General features: G+C 36.7%; 1 protein-coding gene and 1 long non-coding RNA gene across 3 annotated transcripts; both read left to right on the top strand.

The window, feature by feature from the left end:
- The first annotated feature begins 218 nt into the window (after nucleotides 1–218).
- LOC126688619 (COP1-interacting protein 7) lies at nucleotides 219–14754 on the top strand. 2 transcript variants are annotated; one of them, XM_050383379.1, is made up of 13 exons: nucleotides 219–671; nucleotides 1327–1506; nucleotides 1896–2016; nucleotides 2098–2137; nucleotides 6156–6208; nucleotides 6290–6348; nucleotides 7086–7238; nucleotides 7389–7597; nucleotides 9162–10753; nucleotides 11038–11997; nucleotides 12957–13359; nucleotides 14285–14350; nucleotides 14452–14754. In XM_050383379.1, the coding sequence occupies exons 1-13, from the start codon at nucleotides 613–615 to the stop codon at nucleotides 14517–14519; spliced, it is 3963 nt and encodes a 1320-aa protein (XP_050239336.1). In that variant the 5' UTR covers nucleotides 219–612; the 3' UTR covers nucleotides 14520–14754. The 2 variants fall into 2 exon arrangements, with proteins under 2 accessions (XP_050239336.1, XP_050239337.1); XM_050383380.1 differs by having other exon boundaries at nucleotides 220–671; nucleotides 6293–6348.
- A 7090-nt stretch (nucleotides 14755–21844) lies between these two features.
- On the top strand, nucleotides 21845–23996 carry LOC126689711 (uncharacterized). Its single transcript, XR_007644591.1, has 2 exons — nucleotides 21845–22854; nucleotides 22933–23996. It is a non-coding gene; the product is annotated as an uncharacterized LOC126689711 (long non-coding RNA).
- Nucleotides 23997–27120: the final 3124 nt, after the last annotated feature.

The raw sequence follows: 27120 nt of genomic DNA, 5'->3' as shown, positions 1-27120 counted from the left end.
AAAATTTATCAACGAGATAAATGAGGAAGTACAATATGAAAAATGAAGTGAAACAAAAATGCCAAGAATCAAATTTCTGAGCTGTAAAGGTCAAAATAAAAGCAATCTATCTAGTGTAGTCTTTTTCTTAATTCAGAATAAATAAATAAATAAATAAATAAAATAAAGAAAAAAGAAATTCATCCCTCGTTGGCATCCTATGACACTCTCTCATGGTCTCTTTACAAATCCTTTGTTTTTTCACACTCACTCTGTCTCTCTCAGTTCAATTCTCTCTCTCTCTCTTTCTTTCTTTGGTGGCCATTAAAGCTTAGCTCGGCTTTCGGAGCTAGCTAGCTATGGCTTTCCTCTTTTTTGGTTTTGTCGGAAGCTTTTTCATTGAGATATAAACACAAACACCAACACACAAAAAAAGATCTCTCATTTCGAAGTAAAATTAAATCCGCTTTTGAAGGATGTTCTTTTATCCAATTTCTCTGATCCAACTTTTTTAACCGCCATTTGATCTTTCTCTGAAACCAGGAAACCTTAGTAGTCACAGCTTCTCTTTATACTTCTTTCTATTTTGGGTTTTCTTTTCTTTTTTTTGGTTTCAAATTTGTCTAAAGAAAAATGAAGTCTTCGACTCGGCTTGACTCGGCTTTGTTTCAGCTCACTCCTACTCGAACCAGGTAATCTCTTTGAATCAATAGCTTATAGTATTTATACAGTGAGTGTTTCAAACTCAAACAACCAAAATTTGGATTTATTTTTCATTCAATAGCTTATATAGTAATAGTATAATGAATCTATTGTTTCTCTAGCGATCTGGGTCGTCGTGTTTTACATATTTAGATGTTTCTATCTTTATAGCTTTGCCAATTCTCTGTAGCTTTTTTTCTTCTTAATTTAGAAATAAATTTTCTTGTTACTATTTTCATTTTTTTTTTTTTTTTTTGGTTTACCAGTTTAGTTTTGACTTTGCAATTTTGTATTTTTCTTACGAGTTAAATTTTATTATTTTTAGTAATATTAGAATCTCTGTGCTTTGTAGTTTAGTTTTGTATAGAATTTTTGTTGGGGTTTTTTTTTTTCTTTAATTATTAAATTTGTTCCATAAGGTTTGGTCAAATTTGAAGGTTTATTAGTTGACAAGACACTACGTGTTCAAAGTATTGCGAATAGAGGATAGAATTTAAAATTTTGAATGAGTTTGAATTTACATTTCTTTGTGTGTAGCTGTGTTATTAGTTTCTGTGAGACATGTGGTATATTTTTGCTATGTAAAAATTTCCTTGGAAACTTTGCAATTCTACTATGTCAAAACTAATTTTGGATTTTTGTTAGGTGTGATTTGGTTATATCTGCAAATGGGAAGGAAGAAAAAATAGCTTCGGGTTTGCTGAATCCATTTCTTGCCCACTTGAAGTCTGCACAGGAGCAGATGGCCAAGGGGGGTTATTCGATTGTTTTAGAGCCTGAGCCTGGCAGTGACTCAATGTGGTTCACAAAGGGCACGGTGGAAAGGTATCTACTTTTGTGTTTGAACTTAGTTTTAAGTTTGCTTGTACATTTTGTGTTCAGAGGTGGACACTTACAGGAACTTATGGTTGGAACTAACATGAGTGGTGCACAGTTTCTATTTTTTGAATTTCATTCTATTAGTCTATCCTCTTTATTTCTCTTTTAAAAGCAAGAATATGCGTTCTTTTCTCTCATGAAAACAAAAGTGCTTCCATATAGCCTGCCAAACCATTCTTATTAATAACTAATGTAATCATACTGATATGTGATGTGTGACTATCGAGGTTGCTATTCACTTTGAGCTTTAATTACCAAAAAAAAAAAAATGTTCGAGGTTAATACTTTGGAGACAGAACATTGCATGTTAGACTAACATATTATGAAATCTATAGGTTTGTTCGGTTTGTGAGCACTCCAGAGATCTTGGAACGGGTCTACACTCTAGAATCAGAGATCTTGCAGATTGAGGAGGCAATTTCAATTCAAGGCAACAATGATATGGGGATGAATACTGTAAGTAAAATCTATCAGCCTTTTTTTTCTAATTTCATGCTGTCAAAGAAAGGTCAATCTCAGTTATTTTCTGCATGGCAGGTAGAAGATTATCATGCCAAACCTGTAGAAAGTATTGAAGGTACTGTAGCAAGGGACAAATATGTGTACGTTGCACTAATGTTTGTGTTCTGTGTTAGATGATATATTGTAATTCCACATTGTGATGTAGAGTAGAGTAGCAAGTCTGTTAGTACTGTATATAATACTTAAACTGTAGGTTGTTTATGTATATAGTGATACTAAGCTACAAGTAGCCTTTGTACAGTGAAGTTAGTTAGAGCTAGAAAGCCAGGTGGCATTTCTGTATTGCACAGTAGATTAGTTAGAGGTTAGTTTTTTTCCTGCTTGTCTCTGCTTCATATATAAACAGCAGAGTTAGTTTATTGAATAATATCATACACACATTCTCAGATAGTTTCTCTTCCTATAGCTTACTCCATTGATGAATCTTGATGCGTGTATGAACTCTAACATGGTATCAGAGCTTGAACTGGATCAGAGTCTTCAATTTTGGTATTCTCTGAAATTTCTAGTTCGATTCTTTTCTGTTTTCTTCTAGTGTATTTTTCAATTCAAGCAGAAATTACTCCATCATATTTCTCTTGATCTCTGCACTAGAATTTCTTCTCTAAATCTTGATTTAGGGTTTTCTTACTCTATCAGTTGTGATTTAGCAATTGATTTTAGGGTTTCTATCAATTGTGGGTTTGCAATTGATTTCTTGAGCATTATGATTCTGTTTTGTTTCTCTGTGATTCAGAATTCTGATTTGTGATAGTTCAGTTCTTGTTGTGAATTGTGATAATCCGATTCTTGTTGTCCTTCTCTGGATTTTGGTTTGCATTCTTTTGGGTACCTTGTTTGAGTTGTGCTAGCTGTTGCATTACCAAAGTTTTTGAGTAGGAAATATGGGTGATAGTACATCAAGCACTTCTATCCTAACTATTCCAACTGTTCAGCCATGGGAGAACTCCTCTAGTCCTTATTTCTTGTCTAACAGTGATAACCCTGATGTATCTCTTGTTGTTCAACATCTCACTGAAGAGAATTATAGTACTTGGAGTGGGGCAGTACTTATTGCTTTGGATGCCAAGACCAAAATAGGCTTTATTGATGGTTCTATACCAAAGCCTCAATCTAGTGACCATCCTTACTATACTGCTTGGTGTAAGTGCAATAGCACTGTCTTGGTTTGGTTATTCAATTCAATTTCCAAAGATTTGAAGCCTAGTGTGGCTTATTTCAAGACAGCAAGAGAGGTCTGGCTTGATTTGCAGCATCAGTTCTCACAGGGTAATGGCCCTCGTATCTTTGAATTGAAAAAAGAAATTTGCTCTTTGTCTCAAGAGGATCTGACCATCAATGGTTACTATACAAAGTTCAAGGGACTGTGGGATGAGCTCTCGGATTATAGGACCTGTTCTTGCGGTCATCAAATAGAAGAATGCATTGTCTTTCTTGATGGGCTTGAATGACACTTATGCAGCAGTGTGGGGTCAAATCTTACTCATGGATCCCATTCCTTCCTTGAGCAAAGTCTTTTCTCTTTTGCTCCGAGATGAGAAGCAAAGAAAGGTAGGAAAGAGGGTCAACACTGAGTCTTCAGCCTTGGCAGTCAAGAACAGTGGATCTTTTACTAAAGGTTCTAACAAGGGCAAGTCTGGTAGGCCTCAGTGCATACACTGTGGAGCTTTGGGTCATGTGGTTGACAAGTGCTACAAGTTACATGGTTATCCACCTGGGTATAAGTCCAAGAACAAGACTCAGCAAGGTGGAAGTGCATCTTTTGCTAACAATGTGGTTGCCACTGATAATTGCTGTGAAGAGACTGTCAATCTCACTAGAGCAGAATACCAACAACTTCTTGGACTGCTCAATTCTCAGAATCACTTTGTTACTCAAGCTCCACAAGAGGCTGCCTCAAATGCACCTCAGGTTGCTACCATAATCACTCAGCCTTCTTTGAATTTTCAAGGGCATGAGATGTCAGGTATCAGGTTTTTTGCACACACTCACCTTCCCAAATTACCTAACCATTCCTTGCAATATTCTGTGTTTTCTTCTCAAGTGGATACTTCACATATTTGTTCCTCTGATTGGATCCTAGATAGTGGTGCCACTGATCATATGGTCCATTCTCTTCAATTCTTCACTTCCATCACTTCAATTGTCCACATCTCTGTTAAACTCCCTAATGGAGATATGGCCAAGGTCACTCACATAGGCACAGTCAAACTAAGCTCCACTTTAACACTTGAGAATGTTCTTTGCATTCCAACCTTCTTTTTCAATCTTGTATCCATTAGCAAACTAACTCAGTCTCCTTCTTGTTGCTGCATTTTTCTGTCACATTTCTGTTTTTCCATCTCAACAATGCACCTCAGACCAGTCACCTCTTCTTCCATCTGTTTCTGCTGAGTTTTCCCCAACTCCTAAACTTTCTGATATTGCTGTGCCCCCTGATGAGTTTCCTGATTTAGTGCATTCTCATAATGATATTTCACACTCCAATCCTCATATTGATTCCACTTTGTGTCCTGCTAATGAGTCTGTTGTTCTTGAGCCTGTTGCTCCTGATATTGTTCCTGTTAGACAGTCTTCTAGAGTTCACAAACCTCCCACTTATTTGAGAGATTATCACTGTAATCTTGTTGCTGCTCCATTGCTGGCCTCAGCTTCACTTACCTCATCCAATGACTCTTTTGCTCATAGTCCAGGTATATTGTATCCTCTCTCTTCCACTCTTTCTTATGATAAGCTCTCTTCTTCTCACAAAGCCTTCTCCATATCTTTGACTATTCACAAAGAACCTGCTACCTATGCTCAAGCCATTTTGGATCCTAGATGGCAGGGTGTTATGCAAGCTGAAATTGAGGCATTGCAGGCTAATCACAAATGGGTTATAACTACTCTTCCACCTGGCAAGCTTACAAAGTCCTTATATGGACTTAAACAGGCTAGTAGGCAATGATTTGCCAATCTCTCCTCCACAATCATTGATCATGGTTTTGTTCAGTCCAAATCAGACTATTCAGTGTTCACTCAAGTCAAAAAGGGTTCCATCATCATTCTTTTAGTTTATGTTGATGATATACTAATAGCAAGTAATAATGTTGATGCTGTGAATGCTTTCAAGCAGTTTCTAGACAACAAATTCAAACTCAAGGATCTTGGTACATTGAAATTCTATTTGGGACTTGAAGTGGCAAGGACTGCTAAAGGGATATCTCTCTGTCAAAGGAAGTTTACCCTTGAGTTGCTATCGGACAAAGGCTTATTGGCTTGCAAACCTTCAAATGTACCTATGGAACAGTCAGTCAGATTGAGCAGTAGTAGTGGAGATGGAGTGCCTAACCCTTCTTTGTACAGAAGATTGGTAGGAAAGCTTTTGTATCTGACTCTTACAAGACCTGACATAAGCTTTTCTGAGGGGGAGTGTTAGATGATGTATTGTAATTCCACATTGTGATGTAGAGTAGAGTAGCAAGTCTGTTAGTACTGTATATAATACTTAAAACTGTAGGTCGTTTATGTATATAGTGATACTAAGCTACAAGTAGCCTTTGTACAGTGAAGTTAGTTAGAGCTAGAAGCCAGGTGGCATTTCTGTATTGGACAGTAGATTAGTTAGTGGTTAGTTTTTTTCCCGCTTCTCTCTGCTTCATATATAAACAGCAGAGTTAGTTTATTGAATAATATCATACACACATTCTCAGATAGTTTCTCTTCCTATAGCTTAATCCATTGATGAATCTTGATGCGTGTATGAACTCTTAACATTCTGGGATTTTTCAATCTCTGTCATTGGTTTCACTATATATGCCTTCTCTTTTTATATATATATATATATATATATATTATTTTTGTGGGGGGGGGGGGGGGGGGGGGGGAAGTGTTTGTTAGGAGGGTATGGTATGAGGTGGGATTTTTCTTTACTAGTCCATTCTCTCTCTCTCTCTCCATTTTGCAAAGTTTCCATGTGTGAACTGAGGTTTATCTCAGCAGGTTTTTTTTAAAGAATAATCGTAGTAGATGAATTGACTTCAATGACTTTTGTATTGGTTTGTTACTTTGTAACACCCCACAGTTTTGGACAGGTAGCAGGCCTGTGCTTGATACTAATGAGGACAAAGCAATTGTCCTTTATAAGGTGAGTCGGCATTGAGTAACCTTGTTGTCATACAATTGAATTTTGTCAAATTTATTTAATTTGGTTTCTTTTGTTACCTAGCAGCCTGGAGCAAATCCACCTGAAGCAAATGGATCCACCACACAGGAGGGAAATTCGAAGTATATACTATTTCTTGCATATTTTTCCTACGACCACTTAAAACCTCATTTACCATTCTTGCTGCGAGTAATAAAGTTATTATTTAGGGTTTGTACAAGTGATTGTACACAATGTCCATTGATGAAATTTTACATCTTAGTGTTTTGCAAGTCTGTATTTGGGAAATCAGGAATGTCAACATGTTAAGTGCAATCATATGTACTATTAGAAGCTGAGCAAAAAGTCAAATTCATCATATATTCTTTTGCTTCTTCTTCAACAATGATATTTCCTTAATTTGATTTCCATGCTCACTCTGAAAAGGTGGATTTGATTTTGGGAAAATTCTTAAGTATGCGTGGACACCTTTCTTTTTTATTCCCATATCAATTCAATAATTGATGAAATTCTTGTTTTTCAAGAGGACCAATTTAGTCAAGAATAGTGTTGAATAACTCATCGCTTGAAGAAACCAAAAGAAAAAGTCCATTGATGAAATATTACATCTGAGTTTTTGCAAGTCTCTTCATTAGGTAAATCAGGAATGTCTTTAACTTGTTTTTCAAGAGGAACCACTTTTTGTCAAGAATAGTGTTGAATAAATTATCACCTAAAGAAATGAAAAGAGAGAAAAGTAAGTTATGCGTGGCAACTCTTAATGTCATATCTAACTTTGTGAATGTTATGATACTTAATATTTGCCTTGTTTGTTACTCATCATGAGCAATAATCTGATGTTCTTTTTGCTTTGTATTAGAGTTCAACTTTTGAAAGTCCTGGAGACACGCAGAACTGTGCTGCAGAAAGAGCAAGGCATGGCCTTTGCACGTGCTGTAGCTGCTGGTTTTGACATTGATCACATGTCACCGTTGATGTCATTTGCCGAGTGCTTTGGGGCCTTGCGTTTAATGTAAGATTCTTGCCTGTAGCCGACCATCTTTTCATTACATTTTGTTGAGTTCGAGATATCATAATTTTCTCCAATTCACTAATGGTGGGCATGTTTAAATCTTGGGTTCTTTTTTTCCCCTTAATGATGTCAAATTTATCAATGTAACAGGGATGCTTGTTTGAAATTTTTGGAGTTATGGAAAAGAAAGCATGAAACTGGCCAGTGGCTTGAAATTGAAGCAGCTGAAGCAATGTCTAGCCGATCAGAATATTCTGCAATCAATGCATCAGGAATTATGCTTGCCAATGAGGTCAAGCAAAAAGAATATGAGCTGGCTTCAGAAAATAATGGGAAAGCAAGTAGTGCCATAAGTACAGGTATGGGCTCATAGAATAGGAGTTATCCTGCATATATGTAACAGCCTTATTGTCTTTGCTATTATAATGGGGCTCCTTAACCCCCTTCTACTCTTTTCTTCAACTGCTTGATTAAAAAATTAACTTTCATTTCTGAGAATTGATAAAGGTTTCAGTCGCTTTTTATCATACGGATATCTGCACATACATGATGAAGTTCAGATTGCAACCATGAAAGGGGCCATTTATTTATTTTTTTTGGTAAAAAAAAGGAGAGAGAGAGAGAGAAAGAGATTACTTTGGTCTCATGTAACATATGCTGAGAATAGAAGAATGGCACTAAAACTTCATCCTTCGTAAAAATTGTGATCCATTGAGGTGGCTGGTTACTGGGGCTTATATATGTGTGTTGCTGAACGATTGATGGGAAAAATATCTATTCTTTAGTAGCTTCCCAAAAGATCTCAAAAAAGAAATACAACAATCAAGCCTTACTCCCAAAATTTTTGGGGTGGGCTATGGATCCTCAACAGATCAGTCATGGTCAGCCACATGTATTCCTTTTTGCCATTCTATTCTATCGGAAGTAATACTCTATGTTACTTCCTTAATTGACATGCCATTTTTTACGATTTCTACTAGTGTTATTTTTGGTCTTCTTCTACTTTTTTTCGTTCCCTCAATTTGAATCAACTCACTTTTTCTCACCGTTGCATTAATCGCTCTCCTAAAGTGAACATGAACAAACTATTTCAAGCGACTTTCTCTCCCATATTTTCATCAATCGGAGGCATCCCTATGTTTAAGTGATTTTTTCATACTTAATCCTATCTCTTTGTTTATTTTCTCTTATCCATCTTAAAATTAACATTCAACTACACTAATTTGTTGAATTATTTCTTCTTTAACAGCCCAACATTCAATACAACAAAGTATAGTCTTATGTCAGTCCTTTAAAATTTTTCCTTTAACTTAATAGGTATTCTATGATCACACAATACTCCTTATGCGCTTCTGCACTTCATCTATCCTGCTCTTATCATATGATTCACATACCCTTCAATCTCCCAATATTTATGAATTATTGATCCAAAATATCGAAAGGTCCTACCACCCCTTCATCTTTGTTTTTATTTTTACTAAACTTACATTCCATGTCCTCTATTTAGTCCTAGTTATTGAAACCCTTTGGATTCTAGAGTGTTTTGCCAGATTTCTAACTTGGGCCATTTCTAGTTTCATTCACTAAAACTATATTATCTGCAAAAAGCATAGACCAAGGGACTTCCTTTTGAATTGATTTAGTGAGCTAATGCATCACTAGTGCAAAGAGATATGGACTATCTCAAAAAATAAATAAGAACAAAAAAAAAGAACATTGGTATTGGTGAAAATCAATATGAGGTGTTGACAACTTGGCATAGTACCTCCAGACAAATGAACCATGCTATAAACATTTGGTTCTGAAGGGTGACTGGCTGATTGATGGCTTTCTTTCTATGCTATTCCTCAATTATATCCTAAATGCGGGGTTGTATGTATGCCTTCATTTATATTTTCAGTTGGATTCTAATCCTTTGCCCAGATGACAAGCCTCCCGCGGATTACCAACCACTGCCTGGGCATTTTCAAGGACAGTTTCCACATCATATGTTCCCTTCCTGGCCTCTTCATTCTCCTCCTGGTGCCCCTCCAGTTTATCCAGCATATCCCATGCAAGGCATGCCTTACTATCAGAACTATCCAGGGAACAGCCCATATTTCCAGCCACCATATCCATCGGTGTCAGACCCTAGACTCAATGCTGGTCAAAGAATGGGGCGTAGAAGGCATTCCATGGATAGTAGGGATAGCAATACTGAATTAGAAACTTGGGAGATGGATGCTTCAAAAACCAGATCGCAGGATGAAGTGGAGTTGGAGAATGAAGAAGCTTCGCAAACTCGAGAATCAAGGAAGAAGGGAAGCCGATCAGGTAAAAAGCAATCAGGTATGGTTGTCATTCGGAACATTAATTACATCACTTCAAAGAGACAGAACTCTTCGGATAGTGACTCACAATCAGCTTCTGACTCTGAAACTGACGAGGAAGTTGAAGATTTAGAGGCTAGTTCCCTGGATGCGAGGCGTATGGACTCTAAGAGATCTTCCAATAGAAAAGGAAAGCATTCCAAATCCATGGATAAATTGAATTCATCTGATGCTGCACATGGGAAGGATGTAGATGGTGGACACTGGCAAGCATTTCAAAATTATTTACTGAGAGATGATGATGAGGACAAACGTGCAGTTGATCAAGGCATGTTTGCAATGGAAAAGGAAGTTCAAGTGAAAAGGAGACAAAATACTATAGGGGATGATCCTTTAGCTTTTAGCGGACAAGATAAGGGTGAAATACAAGAAGGTAATATGATAGATATGCACAAAATTAGTGGAAAGATGACCTACATGCACAAAGACTCAAACAATGAATTGTTGATTTCTAGAAGAAATGGTCAACCTGGTGATGGCAGAAGGTCTATGGATGTACAGCCTACAGAACTAGATGGAAGACGTGGTGGCTATAGGAGGACTGGCAATGATGATTTTATGATACGTAGCCAGTTGGATTACACAAGCTCTACCTCAGATCCACTTGTAAATGGATTTGATCGTATAAACAATAACTTGGATAGGAAGTCATCACATGATATGGATGATGATTCTTATATTGTTGCATTAAGGGCTAATTCACTAGATCAAGTTGGAAACAATGAAAGAAATGCTATTGACATGTATTCTGAGTTCCCATCTGCTTCTCAGTTGGCAGAAAGTGTGTCGAATAGAGTTGGCAGTCAAGTCAATTATGAACCAGATGGATTGAGTTTGATGCCTGAGCGTGGGACAGAGAAGGAATCAATTGGTTATGACCCTGCTTTAGATTATGAAATGCAGATCCGAGCTGAAGACGGTGCTTCACTAGATAAGAAAAATGTGGAGGTAGAAATCAAGCAAGGGTCTAAAAAATCAGACAAGGAGCGGAAATCAAGACTTACGCCAGATGCTTCAGATAAGAAGACTGGGGGGCCAATAAGGAAAGGGAGGTCCTCAAAGTTGAGTCCTTTGGATGAAGCACGAGCACGTGCTGAGAAGCTAAGAACCTTTAAAGCTGATCTCCAGAAAATGAAGAAAGAGAAGGTATTTTGGTTATTGTTTTCCCTTTTATTAATTTGTTTTGGGGAGGAGGTTCTTATCTCCACATCAAAAAAGTAAAACACTTTGATTGGGACATGAATCATGTAGGCTACAAGGTATCCGTTCAAGTTTTCCCCCTCCCTCCCCCAATCCAAATTCTGTCTACGTGTTACATCAGATATAAGTTATATTTTCTATTGGGGCGTGACTTCAGTTTATCATTTCATTTTCTTCTCTCATCTGAGTTGTTAAACAGATATTTATATCTTCAAGTGTTGCTTTTTCAGGAGGCAGAAGAGATGAAACGACTAGAAGCTTTAAAGATTGAAAGGCAAAAGAGAATTGCTGCAAGAGGGGGTTCCATCCCAGCTAAGTCATCAATACCCTCAAATCAAACCAAGAAACAATTGCCAACAAAACTTTCCCCAGGCTCTCACAAGGTATCAAAGTTTAGTGATTCGGAGCCAGGATCATCATCACCTCTAAATAGGTTCCCCATCAAAACTGCTTCTGTGGGATCCAGTGATTCTAAAAAAGTCTCTAAACCTGGCAGCTTGAATACTAGAAGTCACTCGGCTGGAAATAAACTGAGTCACTCTGTGTCTTCATTGCCTGAAACAAAGAAAGAGAACACTAGTGTTACATCTGATACAAAGGCATCCATGGCACGGATCAGAAGATTATCAGAGCCTAAAATGGGTAGCAGCCATCATGTTTCTTCAGTTAAGTCAAAAAGTACTGAACCAGTATCAAAGACAAAGATATCTGATGGGCCCGAGAGCAAAAAAATATCTGCTATTGTGAACTATGATAAAAGCAAGGCGGCAACCCTTCCAGAATTGAAAATAAGGACATCCACAGGACCCGATGTTGCCAAGAACAAATCAGCAGCAAAAGATATGACGCAGAAGGTTAATGGAAAGAAGTCTTCTACAACATCTGAAGGTGCTAAGCCGAAGAGGAACAACGAAAGCATTTCACATTATAGTGATGGTGATGACAACCCAATAATTGAAAAGACTGTTGTGATGCTAGAATGTGATAAGCCTTCTATTCCTACTGTACATGCATTGGAAGGAAATATGGAGGCGCAAAAGGGACGGTACAATAACGTAGAGATTGGGAAGAAATCTGAGGTGGTGTCAGATTATGCTGCTGTGCGTGCTCCAGTTTCACCATTTACCATGGATAGAGTTGATGGAGATTCCTCTAAACGCCAATCACAAGAACAACCTGTTTCTTATAAGGTATGGTTCAATGGTTAGTCAGAGCCAAGAAGAGCTTTGCTCACAGGTTAACTATTTTCGGTGTCTTTAGAACTGTGATGAACATAACATGCATCTAACTTTCTTGAACAAGTAAGAATAATTCATGGAGGAAATATACCATCAATCCCTAAATATGGGCCAGAATTCTACTTTAATCCCTAAAATTTGAAAAGTTTTTTTCTAGTCCTCCAAAAATTATAAACGAACCAAGTTTGCCCTTTCATATCCTTGAATACAGCGCCATGTGGCATTTTCGAAATTTGCCACATAAGCTAAAATTATGACACTGAGGATATAGTATAGAATGACCAACTTAATACGATTACAATTTTTTGAGGATTAAAAAAAAAATTTCAAATTTCATGGATTAAATATAGAACTTAACCCAAATTTATGTAATCGTAAATGTTGCAATTCTTGCTAAAGGATACAATGTGGGAGTTGCTCCAGCTCACAGCTGGTTCATCTTATGTTGATCTTATTACTCTGATTTCTATCCATAGAAATCTTCAAAAATAATCAGTAACATAAAAAATCCATTATTGCAAGCAATGTGATCCATACTGTTGTTCCATTGGCAATTAAAAATTCATCTTATTTTTATATATAATATGAATGTTTGAGACAAGTTGATAGCTACTACTAGCTAAGCTTGGTGAAAATTTTGTTCTATGGTTAACAAGAGTAAGCACATTTCCTTGCAGCTGATTACATGTCCTAGTTGTAATAATTGCAGCCTCGGTACTTAAAATTGGTGCTCTGATATGTTTTGAAACCATCTTTATTCTTTCTTTAATCTGAACAGAAGAATGATATTTAGAAATTTGTTGAATTGGAACAAATATTTTAGCTATATTAAGTCTTTGGCAAAAATGAGAATTTCTCTTGATAGTCTGATGTTTCCCCCTTTTTCTCTTTATTTTACATCTTCGGGACAGGTCACAACAATTAATACAGACAAAGAACCTCCAAAGTTTTCAAGCATTGGTATTGCTGATAAACCGTATCAAGCCCCCTTGGCTCGGAATTCTTCTTTGGAAGATCCATGTACTGGAAATTCCGAGTATAGCAAAGCACCACCAGTAAGCTCAGAGATTATGACAACAGGTACAGAGACTGTTAAAGCACTTGTATCTGATTCTAGAAACTTGAGACTGGAAAAGATTCCTGAATCATTGGAGAAACCTCAAGTAAAGGAATCATCAAAAGGAATTAGACGGCTGTTGAAGTTTGGAAGAAAGAATCATAGCTCAGCTACAGGCGAACGCAATACTGAATCTGACAATGTCACTGGTTCTGAGGTCGATGATTCTGCGACAAACTCTGTTTCTACAAGTGAAGGTAGCATGCGTTTACTCCTCCCTCTTGCACTTAGTTGAACAATTTTGAAATGCATTATTGACACTTTTGAAGTCTACTGACTATGAGATACAACAACAAACAGTATAATCCCAAAACTTTTGGCGTCAATTTGAAGTCTAATAACCATTACTAACAATCACAGTGACACCTAAATTTCAAAACAGTGAACAAAGAATCCAAAAGGTACACAAGTGATTCTACTAAGAACAGAATTACACCATTTGACAGTGGTAATTCTGAGATCATTGGTAGTTTAGTGTTAAAGGGGTACTTAATTTGGTCTTGCTTAGGAGTTTTGTCGAGGCTATATGTAAGTCATGTTACACGGCTTTTGTTTGAGTGTTGTGGTGCCTCTTCCACACCAATGGAAGGAAAAAAAAAAAAAAAAAAAAAAAAAAGAAAAACTATTTTAATTCAGTTTGTGCAAAATTTCCCTCCATATTGATTGTGTTGATTTTGTGAAAGTTTTCTTCAGCTGTGTGTTCCAATTCACAGAAAGTTCTCGATTTCTACATTGAGAATATTCCAGTGTTCAGCTAGAGTTACTCTTGTTCTGTTAGAAGTGAATATATAAAAAATAATTTTCATTTCTTTTTCAATTGATTTAGGGCATTCTATCCTTCTGCTTTTTTCCCTTTTATGTAACCAAATTCTTTACTTGTACAAGTAAAATGAATAATTTATACAGATTATAAAAGTTGGATATATCAATAATTGATTTGGCTATACATCTGATTGCAAATAACTGATTTGATTTCAAATTTATAATAATTAAAGATTTAGTGTTACTTTGATGTTAGTCAATCTCAAATGGGAGCTTTAATCATAAGATTGAGCTTAACTTAACCACCGAAGCTGACTGTCATTTGTCTGCTAACCATTATTTTTCTGTTGTCATCATCAGTTCATACATTGAAGAATTTGATCTCTCAAGATGAAACTCCCACAGGTGGCAATACTCCGCAAAAGTGTAAGTGCTCACTATTCTTGCAACTTAAACAAACTTCATTCTTTCTTTCTTTTCCCTGCTGTCTGGACTTGAGATTAATGATTTTATATGTCTTCCTACAGCATCTCGCTCTTTCTCCTTGTTATCTCCCTTCCGGAGCAAGAATAGTGAAAAGAAATCGACAGCATGACAACATGGATTATATATTTGAAGGTGACGGAGCAGCTTGTATGTTTCGACTATTTTGGTTGTGAATTTTTACAAATATCATTGTTGTAATGTGAAAAGGCAAAATTATTAGTGACATTGTTGTTAAAGTGATCCTTGTACATGACCATTCATTTGAATGATAACATATTGTGTAGCTCCCTGTGTGAACTTATTAAATCAACAATAGCTATAAACTTGGATAGTTTTGTTTGAGAGATGCTTAGGGTACTAGTACTAGTACTACATATTTTACAAACTGATTATTCCACGCATGTCATGCGGACCTACTATCTGTGAATTTGTTGAACAATTGGTAGGTATACCACACACGTTAGGGTTGACACCACTACATATAGCCAGCCTCAAAATGGATTGATTGTAGAAATTGTAGCACCCCCAGCATAAGTCATATTGCGTGCGTGTTTGGGAGATCAGCTTATTTAGCTTTTTACTGCATAAGTAATGTTGCGTGCGTGTTGGGGAGATCAGCTTATTTAGCTTTTTACTGTGTGAGTCATGTTGCGTGCATGTTTAGGATCAGATTATTTAGCCTTTTACTGCATAAGTCATATTGCGGGCATGTTTGAGATCAACTTATTTAGCTTTTTAATGGTTACTTTATGCTGAAAGCGTGTTAAAGTATACTTATACTAAAAAAAAGTAAAGTTTTAAAAAGTAATACATTAAACCTAAAAACTAAACAAATAACTTGGAGGCAAACGAACATGCAAGCTTTTTATCTATAGGTTAGCTGAAATTGCAAGTAGATTATGGTTGCTAGATCTCACATAAATAAACAGGGATTTTTTATTTTATTTTTTTTTATTTTTAGGTTGAGATTTGAATTTTTGTTGTTAGTTTCATGATTGCTTTATACCACCGGTCCAACCAACAATGCAACTGAACAGGGAAACTGCTTACTCGTTTAATGTTGCCACTAAATGAAGAATGACTAGAATTATATATTTTCCGAGTCAAATTGGAATTAAAAAATAGGTGTGGCCTAAGGGTATGTTTGGTAATTGTTTTTTCTTCTTATTTTCTGTTTTCCAAATTCCAAAACAATTTTCTATTTTTGAAATTAAAAAACTTGTTTGGCAACTCAAAATTGACAGAAAACAAAAGTTGTGTGAAGGAAACTGAATACATGCAAAAAACTGTTTTCAGTTAATAGTTTTAAAAAAAAAAAAGATTTAATTTAATGAATTTGTCTCATTTAATGAGTTAGTATTAGAGTTCAAATTTTAATTACAACATATTTTAGTATTTTTATTTTTTTTCTTCAAAAAACTTTTATTTTTTTTTAAATTTCAACAAACCAAACATATTTTTTATTTCAAAAATACAAGAAATTTTTTTTTCTTTATATTCGCAAAAACAAGTTTTTAAAAATAAAAAACAAACACTATTATCAAACATAACCTAAGCTTTTCCACAAGAACTGGCGTTCTCAAGTGGGGATGGTAATGGGTTGGGTTTAGTAGGTTTTCTAATATAATTTGACCTTTTTGGTGAGGGTCTGAGAATTTAAAAAAAAAAAAAAAAAAAAAAATTGATTTCAGATTTTAAATCCTTTGGCGTGTGTTTGGTTAAAAAAAAAAAGGTGTATTTACTTTTCATTTTCTTTATTCTATATTCAAATCCTAAATTAAAATATAGAAAAAATGATAAAACTTAGGTACAATACCTTAAGTTTTGTTCCTTAGGTTCTCTATTTAAGATTGAGCCATGTGGCTACTTAATTAAAAAATACACTTCTATCCCATAAGGAAAAATCTACATGACAGAATCTTAAGAGGAGAACCTAAGTACTGTACCTAAGCCCTGCCCTAAAAAAAAACACTTATTTTCACATTTGGTAGCATTTGGTAAGTTGTTTTGAATACATAATTTGGGTATAGAATATATCATACCCGGGTTTGGTAAGTATTTTCTATTTAAAAAAAAAAACTCTTCTCACTCATGCACATCACATCACTAAAAAAAAGCAACTTTATGTTTTTACAATATTTACAAATATGCTACTTTATTTATATTCATAGAAAACAAAAACGTTGAAAAGTTGTATTCATTTTTTGTTTTTAAATCCAAATTTTAGGATACTAAATATGAAAACTAAATACAAATGCTAAAACCAAACTAGTTTTTTAGTAGTGGGACCCACTACACTAAAAACTAAAAATAAAAACAAAAAATGGTGCTTTTTTCAGCTAACCAAATAGGCCCTTGGTATTTGGATTTCATATCTTGGGTATCTTTTTTTTTTGAGAAAGCATATCTTGTTGTGAACGTAGCACCTTTCTTAAAAAATCTATTGAAAAAAAAAATTGATGTTTTATATCTCCACTTTTTATTCAATTCAAGTAAAAATAAACATCATATTATATTATATTATATATATAAAATAAAATTTGGGTTTAGACGCTGTGGCTGCACCACATGGCTTCACCAAATTACAGAAATTTTAATAGATTTTTGAAAAATAAATATAATTTTTTTTTTATACTCTTATCTTTTTCTCCTATAATTTCTAAGTTGATAAAAATTTCAATTTAAAATCACTTCTTCAGATAAATTTTGATAGACACAAAAACTCAAAAATTTAATATCAACTTAACTTCTTCTCATCCATTAAGAAAAAAAAATATATTCTTAAGTTTCACACTTTCATAAATTTTTATAGATATATATATATATATATATATCAATCTTCACACTTTCAGAAATATATATATATATATATATCTATAAAAATTTATGAAAGTGTGAAGCTTAAGAATATATATATATATATATATATATATTTCTTAATGGATGAGAAGAAGTTAAGTTGGTATTAAATTATTGTGCTTTTGTGTCTATCAAACTTTAACTAAAGAAGTGATTTTAAATTAAAATTTTTATCAACTTAGAAATCATAGGAGAAAAAGATAAGAGCATAAAAAAAAATTATATTTATTTTTCAAAAATCTATTAAAATTTCTGCAATTTGGTAAAGTCATGTGGCACAGCCTATTTTATCCTTGCAATTTTTAAAATCTAAACAAAATTCTTCAATTTTTTTACGTGTAGTAAAAATTTATGAAAGTGTGAAGCTGAATTTTTTTTTTTTTTTTAAAATAGAAAATTATAGGAAAAGAAGATAAGAAAAAAAAAATCTATTTTTTAAAAATCTAAAAAAAAAATCCTGCAATTTAAGAAGATAAGAACATGTGGGGCCAGAGAACTTACGACCCGGCCCACTTTTCATTAAGGCCTAGGGCCCTCGCCGAGGAGGGTAGTTGCCAAGGACGAGTAGGGAAAGGCCAAATAGCCTAGAGACAGAGCCGAGGATGACCCTGTCCTCGGCATCCCAAGACTTCAAAGGGAAGAGTGACATCCCGTCGAAGGCTGTCTTCAAAATGCCTTCAGAAGAAGAGGCGAGTAAAATGGGACCCACATGGGGGTACAAAGTGGGAGTGGTTCAAGGTAAATACGTCACCTCCGCATTGAATGCGCCCGCAAACGTCCTAGCCATATTAATGAGAAAAGACGCCTGAACAGTGTGGTTTCGGTTAGTGCAACTAACAAAAAGCAGGGGGAGACGGCTGATGGGACATGTATTTGAATAGGAACCTGCCTGATAAACAGGTGGAGGGTCAGGATCAATCAAGAAGGGATATATAATGTAAAGACTCGTGTGCCGAAAAGGGGGGGCTCCCAGACGATGGAGTCTTAAACAGGAGAGAATAATAAGAACAAAAAGCTCCTTGGATGAGGTCTAAGGACCGGAGCTACTCATGACATACCGGGATAGATTCTTGTTAAACACGTCAGGTTCATCCTTGTGCAAATCACTATGGAAACCATGACCAACTACCGTCCGGTGACTAAGGTCTGGCCTTTCAAACCCACGCTTTACAAATTATATTGTTTGGGCCTTTTTACGTGCGAACCTAATATCATTTTGTGGTCGTTACAAATTGAATCCTTACAGAACAATATATATATATATATATATATATATTGTGGGGTCAGAGAATTTATGACCCCGGTCCATTTTATATTAAGGCCCAAGGCCCGAGCCGAGGAGAGATATAGCCGAGGACATATAATAAAAGTCCAAATAACCTTAAGACATAGTTGAGGATGACTCTGTTCTCGGCATCCCAAAAGCCCACCTGAAAGAAAGGGTAAGAATGGTATAGGAACAGTTTTGGGAAAAATCTAAAATATCTGCATTGATAGAAAAAAGACCTCTGGACAGTATAGCGACAAAGGGCAAAGGGAAAGCTACCATTACTGCCATTGAATACTCTGCACCTGACAGAACCATGTTCTTCAGCTTTTACAACCACCCTCAACCACTTTGGGTATGGGCTGATGGGACAAGTATTAGTCCTGGAAAGTCGAACCTACGCGTGGACGTAGGATGAAGGGAAACAGGCTAATATAAAAGGAAAAGTAAGCAATCCAGAAAAAGAGTTGGGAAAAAAGGCCAAGAACCAGAGCCTCCCAGATCGTATCGAGGAGATAGAATTCTCAAGCGAACATGTTTTAGTTCGGAATGAACACCATGCCCAACCACCGTTCGGTGACCAAGGCCTAGTCTTTCAAACCCACGCTCTACAAATTATATTATTTGGGCTTTCAAACGTGCGAACCCAATATCATTTTGGGGTCGTTACGAATTGAGTCCTTACATATATATATATATATATATATATATATTCCTTAATGGATGAGAAGAAGTTAAGTTGATATTAAATTATTGAGTTTTTGTGTCTATCAAACTTTATCTAAATAAGTGATTTTAAATTAAAATTTTTATCAACTTAGAAATTATAGGAGAAAGAGATAAGAGAATAAAAAAATTTATATTTATTTTTCAAAAATCTTTTAAAATTTCTACAATTTGATGAAGTCATGTGGCGCAGCCTATTTTATCCAAAATATTGCAATTTTTAAAATCTAAACAAAATTCTTCAATTTTTTTATGTGTAGTAAAAATTTATGAAAGTGTGAAGCTAAATTTTTTTTTTTTAAAAAAAAATAGAAAATTATAGGAGAAGAAGATAAGAATAAAAAAAATATATCTATTTTTTTTAAATCTAAAAAATAAAAATCCTGTAATTTAAGAAGATAAGAACAAAATATATATATATATATATATCTAAAAAAATTAATGAAAGTGTGAAGCTTAAGAATATATATATATATATATATATATATTTATATATTTTCCTTAATGGATGAGAAGAAGTTAAGTTGATATTAAATTATAGAGTTTTTGTTTTTATCAAACTTTATCTAAAGAAGTGATTTTAAATTTAAATTTTTATCAACTTAGAAATTATAGGAGAAAAAAAGAATAGCATAATAAAATTATATTTATTTTTCAAAAATCTATTAAAATTTCTACAATTTGGTGAAGTCATGTGGCGCAGCCATAGTGTCAAATAGATATATTTTTTTTGTTCTTATCTTCTTCTCCTATAATTTTCTATTTTTTTTTTAATTTTAGCTTCATACTTTCATAAATTTTCACTACACGTAAAAAAATTGAAGAATTTTGTTTATATTTTAAAAATTGCAATATTTTGGATAAAATAGGCTGCGCCACATGACTTCACAAAATTGCAGAAATTTTAATAGATTTTTGAAAAATAAATATAATTTTTTTATGCTCTTATCTTTTTCTCCTATAATTTCTAAGTTGATAAAAATTTTAATTTAAAATCACTTCTTTAGATAAAGTTTGGTAGACACAAAAACTCAATAATTTAATATCAACTTAACTTCTTCTCATCCATTAAGGAAAAAAAAAAAAAAAAAAAATATATATATATATATATTCTTAAGCTTCACACTTTCATAAATTTTTATAGAGAGATATATATATATATTGTAAGGACACAAAATCTGTAACGGCCCAGCGACGATGTTGGGCTCGCACACGGAAAGTCCCTCACAATAATATTTGTAGAGAGTGGGGTTAAAAAGCCAGCGTTGGATCACAGGATGGCATTTTGGGCCTGACTTTAGATGAACCAGCATGAGATAAAACTTTGGGCTGGATATTCAGGCCCTCCGACCTTGTAATGAGGAGGATATGGCTCCTCGGATACTGTCCGAGGAGCGGTGGAGTTGTCCCCGATTGCCCGTCGGCGGGTTTTTTAGGTGATGTCCAGCGTATACTCTTCAGACATTCCCTTTCATCAAGTTCCTTTTTTTTTTTGGCCTCATCATTTGGTCACATATCATTCTCTTTTATACTAGCCTACGTTCGTTGTCCTTCGTCCACGTGTAGGGTCGATCTTTCCAGGGCAGATATCTATCCCATCAGTCTAATCCCTGAATTGTGGGAGATGATCCATAAAGCCTAAAAATCCGGCTCTGTCTGGGGCGACGTCATGTCAATGAAGGATATTTAAAGACTATTTTCGTGAGATATTTTCTGATCTTTCAAGTCTGCCTGTATCCCATTCTTGTCAATGGGGTTCTGGGCTTTCCGAGGACTGAGCGGTCCTCGGACGTACCTTTGAACCACATTGGGCTCACTATTTTTGGGCTTGGGCCTTGGCCTCCTTTAATTTGGTGACCTGTGGATTCCCCATAAGCTTGCGAGCTGGGCCCATAGACTGTTGGGCCCCACAATAGCCCCTCAAAACCCTGCTGTCCAACGTCTGGGTTGGAGAGGTGGGTTTTGGTGATACCGAGCCTTGACTGCGGCTCATTTAATTTGGCCCTTGATCAACGTTGATGACTCTTCACCTCCACGAGGGATGCGCCGGTCTACGAGCCGTTTTTCCTGGATTTACGTATGTGGCCGTTATGCCGCGTGGTTATCTGCAACGTGCATTTAATCTCTTACCATTTACGAGACCTTCCAGATGCAACGGTTACTGATGGTGTGGGAGAACGAAACGGCGCGTCATACTCTGGATTTCCTTGAGGATTTGAATGTGTCTTATACCCTCTTCCTCGTCCCCTATATAAAGAGAGAAAACAGAGGGTGACCCTTTCATATCCGAATCCTTTACGTTCTTCCCAGAATCCATTTCCTCCATCCGGTTACTCCCTATTCAATAATACTTATCTCATAATCATCCACCATGAACAAACCCTTCCTTTCCCAGAAACGCCATGTCCCTACAAAACTCGAGATGGTTCGGTCGGGGCAAGGGTGGCGGAGGCTTAAGATTTGCTTCCCCATTCTTTTAGTCAAAATCCGAAGCAGGGACTCGTCACACCCCATTTCTGGTGTGACTGAGTCGAAAACATCCCTTGTCATCTCCATCCGCTCTCTCATGAGCATACCTAATAAGGCTCCCCTTCTCCCTCTTTTGCTCCTTTTACTTTCTTTTCATTGCTTCCCTCTTCTTCTCCTCCTTCCCGCTCATGTCCTCCATCTTCTTTTTCCCTTGCTTTTTTCAGCAACAAGAGCTTGCTGAAGTGCTTCCATGTGTTCCAATTCTTCTTCCTTGTCCTTCATTATTTTTGTATAAGGTTCTTCTCCTGATATGAGCAGCACTGAGGCAGAGATTTCAGAGAGACTTTGAAGGCGAATTCAAAAGACACTTGGTGGTTTACTTAGTTATGTTACGGTTGTTGTTACTGTTTTAGTAGTTCAATTTTTTGTATAGGCTTGTTTAAGCCCTTCCTTGTATGTTGTAACAGTTTTTCATATTAATAAAAATGATTGTTATTCTATTTCGTATGTCTTGGCTATATGTTTTAACAAATGTGAAAGCGCTGTTCGGCACAGTAGTATAGCATTTGAATCAATAATAACTAAGGTCAAAGTAATCGTTCCTAAAAAGATGTCACGATAACTCTAACAAAAATATTATTCAACATGGAAATCCGACCAGTAAGGAATGAGACTTATCTTAAAATTGGCCGTGATGTGTGTCAAATGCTTCGATAAGATGTAAGAAGTAGCTATCCGAGGACGTGTTACCCATCGGATGAATGGCCTCCTTTGGTTGACGATCATTAGGTTGTTCTGCCATCTTCATGATGCGCGAGACTTAACCCTTTCCAGTATTGAAGCCGAGAAATTTCTTCATTCGGCCAGTTGATCTCCCAATGAGCCTGAGTCCGAGGACTTTGTAAAACCTGGGTTTTGTTCTAGACTTATGCGTTTTATCCTATGTACTTGACTTTTCCCCTTAGGCTTGAGTTCGAGACTTGGGTCTTTATTGGTACTAGGTTTTTCCTTTTTAGCTTGAGTCCGAGGACCATGCAAGCCTTAGGTTCTGTCCGGGACCAACGTCTGCATCAGTACTTGGTTTTCCCTTTTAACTTGAGTCCGAGGACCATGCAAGCCTTAGGTTCTGTCCAGGACCAACGTCTGCGTCAGTACTTGGTTTTCCCTTTTAACTTGAGTCCGAGGACCATGCAAGCCTTAGGTTCTGTCCAGGACCAACGTCTGCATCAATACTTGGTTTTCCCTTTTAACTTGAGTCCGAGGACCATGCAAGCCTTAGGTTCTGTCCAAGACCAATGTCTGCGTCAATACTTGGTTTTCCCTTTTAACTTGAGTCCGAGGACCATGCAAGCCTTAGGTTCTGTCCAAGACCAATGTCTGCGTCAGTACTGGGTTTTCCCTTTTAACTTGAGCATTTCTCGAGGTGCCGAACAGGGTGTCCCTGGGCCTTCACGCAAAGCGGGCCTGGGCCGCGAATTCAATGGACCCGCAAATTAAGGGATATTTCTGCAACCTCTGGCCATGCAGTACTTCTCTGACGCCCCAAGGATCGAGGCGCGCCTTTACGAGGCTCTTTGAATCTCTTGGCTGCAGTTGACGTTGGAAGTTGAGCCAAGACTACTTTGTCTGTAGTGCTCCTTGGGACGCCGCATGAGTTGACTGCCATCATCCTGTCTTTTCAAATAAATAGGAGGAAGAAAAGGGTGCTTTATATATATACACCCCTCCTTTTGGTTTTCTCTTACATCACGCCTTCCATATCCGGAGTCCTCCTTTCTTGGCATAACATGTTGAAAACGAGGGTTGGGAAGAAAGAACTTCCTCCACCGCAGAAGCGCCGTGTCTTTATGAGGTTTATAACAGTAAGGTATGGGCACAGGAAGCACAAGTTCAAGGGAGTACTCCATCTCCACCGAGAGGGAAAGGAATTTTCCCCTCTTTCAGTCAAAATCCGAAGCAGGTTCTGTCGTTGCCAGAGTTTTGGTGCGGCAGAAGAAGGGTTTTTCCCCATCAGCGCCTCTGCTTTGCGGTAGGCGTATATTTAGAGAAAGCCCCACCACCTCCAACTCCCTACACCTTTTCTTCAACGGTGTCAGGTTCAAGTTGGGTCTTTTTGGCTGCCTGAGTTATGGGCAGGCAAAGATGCGGGGGAAGAATAAGGTCTCGGGGCTGTAGCCAACCTCTCCTCCGACATACCTCCTCGGCTTTCTACAGCTTTCTTGTATTTTTCTTTTTCTTGCTTATGTAGTAGGCTTCGACGTAGGCTGATTCCAGCTTTTCCTTGTACACTGTACTATCTCTTCTTCATGATAAGAGTGGAAATTTCTTTACTTGTTTTGAGCACTGTTTCTTTGACAACACTGTTTCTTGAATGGGAGTGCCCTATGTGTGCGTTTCTTCGAGAGTACTTAGAGCCGTATGACTTGAAGCATAATTCATCTAACTCCAATTTATCGACCATACCAGGCATTACATTGATGATTCATAATAAATGAAACTTAAGAAAACTAACCGAGATATCAGTTGGATATTCTGTGATAAGCGCGTGAATATCGTCCAAGGCTGATGATTTCTAAGCAATCCATCTGAGCCATCGACTGGGATATAGGGGGTTCCGGTGATGTCTTCATCTTTGTACTTGGTTTCCCCATAGGCTTGGGTCCGAGGACCATGCAAGGCCTTGGTTCTGTCCATTACTTTTAAGATGTCTTCATCTTTGTACTTGGTTTCCCCATAGGCTTGGGTCCGAGGACCATGCAAGGCCTTGGTTCTGTCCATTACTTTTAAGATGTCTTCGTCTTTGTACTTGGATTCCCCATAGGCTTGGGTCCGAGGACCATGCAAGGCCTTGGTTCTGTCCATTACTTTTAAGATGTCTTCGTCTTTGTACTTGGTTTCCCCATAGGCTTGGGTCCGAGGACCATGCAAGGCCTTGGTTCTGTCCATTACTTTTAAGATGTCTTCATCTCTGTACTTGGATTCCCCATAGGCTTGGGTCTGAGGACCATGCAAGGCCTTGGTTCTGTCCATTACTTTTAAGATGTCTTCGTCTTTGTACTTGGTTTCCCCATAGGCTTGGGTCCGAGGACCATGCAAGGCCTTGGTTCTGTCCATTACTTTTAAGATGTCTTCGTCTCTGTACTTGGTTTCCCCATAGGCTTGGGTCCGAGGACCATGCAAGGCCTTGGTTCTGTCCATTACTTTTAAGATGTCTTCCTCTTTGTACTTGGTTTCCCCATAGGCTTGGGTCCGAGGACCATGCAAGGCCTTGGTTCTGTCCATTACTTTTAAGATGTCTTCGTCTCTGTACTTGGATTCCCCATAGGCTTGGGTCCGAGGACCATGCAAGGCCTTGGTTCTGTCCATTACTTTTAAGATGTCTTCTTTGGCGTCTTTTCTCTATATTGATTTATCTTTCGAAGGTCAGCCCCTAGGCCAGGGAGGGAGGAGCAGGTTCGAGGCCGCAAGCCCCTAGAGCTGTCCGCTCCGTTGGCAGTGTAAGGCGTAGCCCCCAGCAGAGGCTTATGGCGGAGCAGTAACTGTACGTCGCTGGAGATGGGAAAAACTCGTGAATCTCCGGTTATTGGAGAGCTGACTCATGCACCACCCGTGCCAACGCACAAGCTTTCCCACAGACGGCGCCAATTGTAAGGACACAAAATCTGTAACGGCCCAGCGATGATGTTGGGCTCGCACATGGAAAGTCCCTCACAATAATATTTGTAGAGAGTGGGGTTAAAAAGCCAGCGTTGGATCACAGGATGGCATTTTGGGCCTGACTTTAGATGAACCAGCATGAGATAAAGCTTTGGGCTGGATATTCAGGCCCTCCGACCTTGTAATGAGGAGGATATGGCTCCTCGGATACTGTCCGAGGAGCGGTGGAGTTGTCCCCGATTGCCCGTCGGCGGGTTTTTTAGGTGATGTCCAGCGTATACTCTTCAGACATTCCCTTTCATCAAGTTCCTTTTTTTTTTTGGCCTCATCATTTGGTCACATATCATTCTCTTTTATACTAGCCTACGTTCGTTGTCCTTCGTCCACGTGTAGGGTCGATCTTTCCAGGGCAGATATCTGTCCCATCAGTCTAATCCCTGAATTGTGGGAGATGATCCATAAAGCCTAAAAATCCGGCTCTGTCTGGGGCGACGTCATGTCAATGAAGGATATTTAAAGACTATTTTCGTGAGATATTTTATGATCTTTCAAGTCTGCCTGTATCCCATTCTTGTCAATGGGGTTCTGGCTTTCCGAGGACTGAGCGGTCCTCGGACGTACCTTTGAACCACATTGGGCTCACTATTTTTGGGCTTGGGCCTTGGCCTCCTTTAATTTGGTGACCTGTGGATTCCCCATAAGCTTGCGAGCTGGACCCATAGACTGTTGGGCCCCACATATATATATATATATATATTTTTTTTTATTCTTATCTTCTTAAATTTCAGGATTTTTTTTTTATATTTTAAAAAATAGATATATATTTTTTTGTTCTTATCCTCTTCTCCTATAATTTTCTATTTAAAAAAAAAAAAAAAAAATCAGCTTCACACTTTCATAAATTTTTACTACACGTAAAAAAATTGAAGAATTTTGTTTAGATTTTAAAAGTTGCAATATTTTGGATAAAATAGAAGTTTAGTTATTATTATCAACTTAAACTCCAATCCTTAATCAATATTTAGGATGTACATGAAATCTTAATCAATCATTGAATGTTATCAATTTTATTTAAATTACCATTCATTTGTAGTTTTGTACTTTAATTCATTAAAATAAAAACGTCTATCCTTATTAGTACTTTCTTTCTTTATACGAATATGAAATTCTATCCATATTTATCCAATAAAAATGATCGAAGGAGATTTAGTTTAAGTATAAATCATCTAAATTCAAACTTTATCAGATTAAGAAGTTACCTCCTTATAAAAACTGAGATTTAAAATTTTATCTCACTCTAAAATACAATACAGGTATTATTTTGCTTAGCCGTGTTTGTCTCTATACTCTTTTTTTTTTTTTTTGCCTTGAACAATGTTGGTGTGGTAATGCTTTTCATGAGTACTTATTTTTGATGTTGTAGCTTTCATAATAGAAAAGTGCTACGTTTCTCCTTTCTGCCCTACCTACAACTTTGCAGGTAATTTTTTTTTTTTTTTTCTTTCATCAAATTCAATAGATTTTGTGTATTTGTTGCCTTTTTATTATATATAATATGATTTTTATCAACAAGTTTTATAGATAGGCTGAAATTCTATGTTGATTACACTTTTTAGTGTTTTTTTTAGAAGTCAATATAACAAACAGTATATTTGTGTTTTTTAATTTCTTATTACATGATTATTTGTTGTTGCCATCAATATTTTATAATGGATTTAATTTGTTATGGCTT

The sequence above is a fragment of the Quercus robur genome, chromosome 6, assembly GCF_932294415.1.
Source record: "Quercus robur chromosome 6, dhQueRobu3.1, whole genome shotgun sequence".
In the NCBI taxonomy this organism is placed as follows: domain Eukaryota; kingdom Viridiplantae; phylum Streptophyta; class Magnoliopsida; order Fagales; family Fagaceae; genus Quercus; species Quercus robur.
This window is presented reverse-complemented; position numbering and strand designations above follow the sequence as displayed.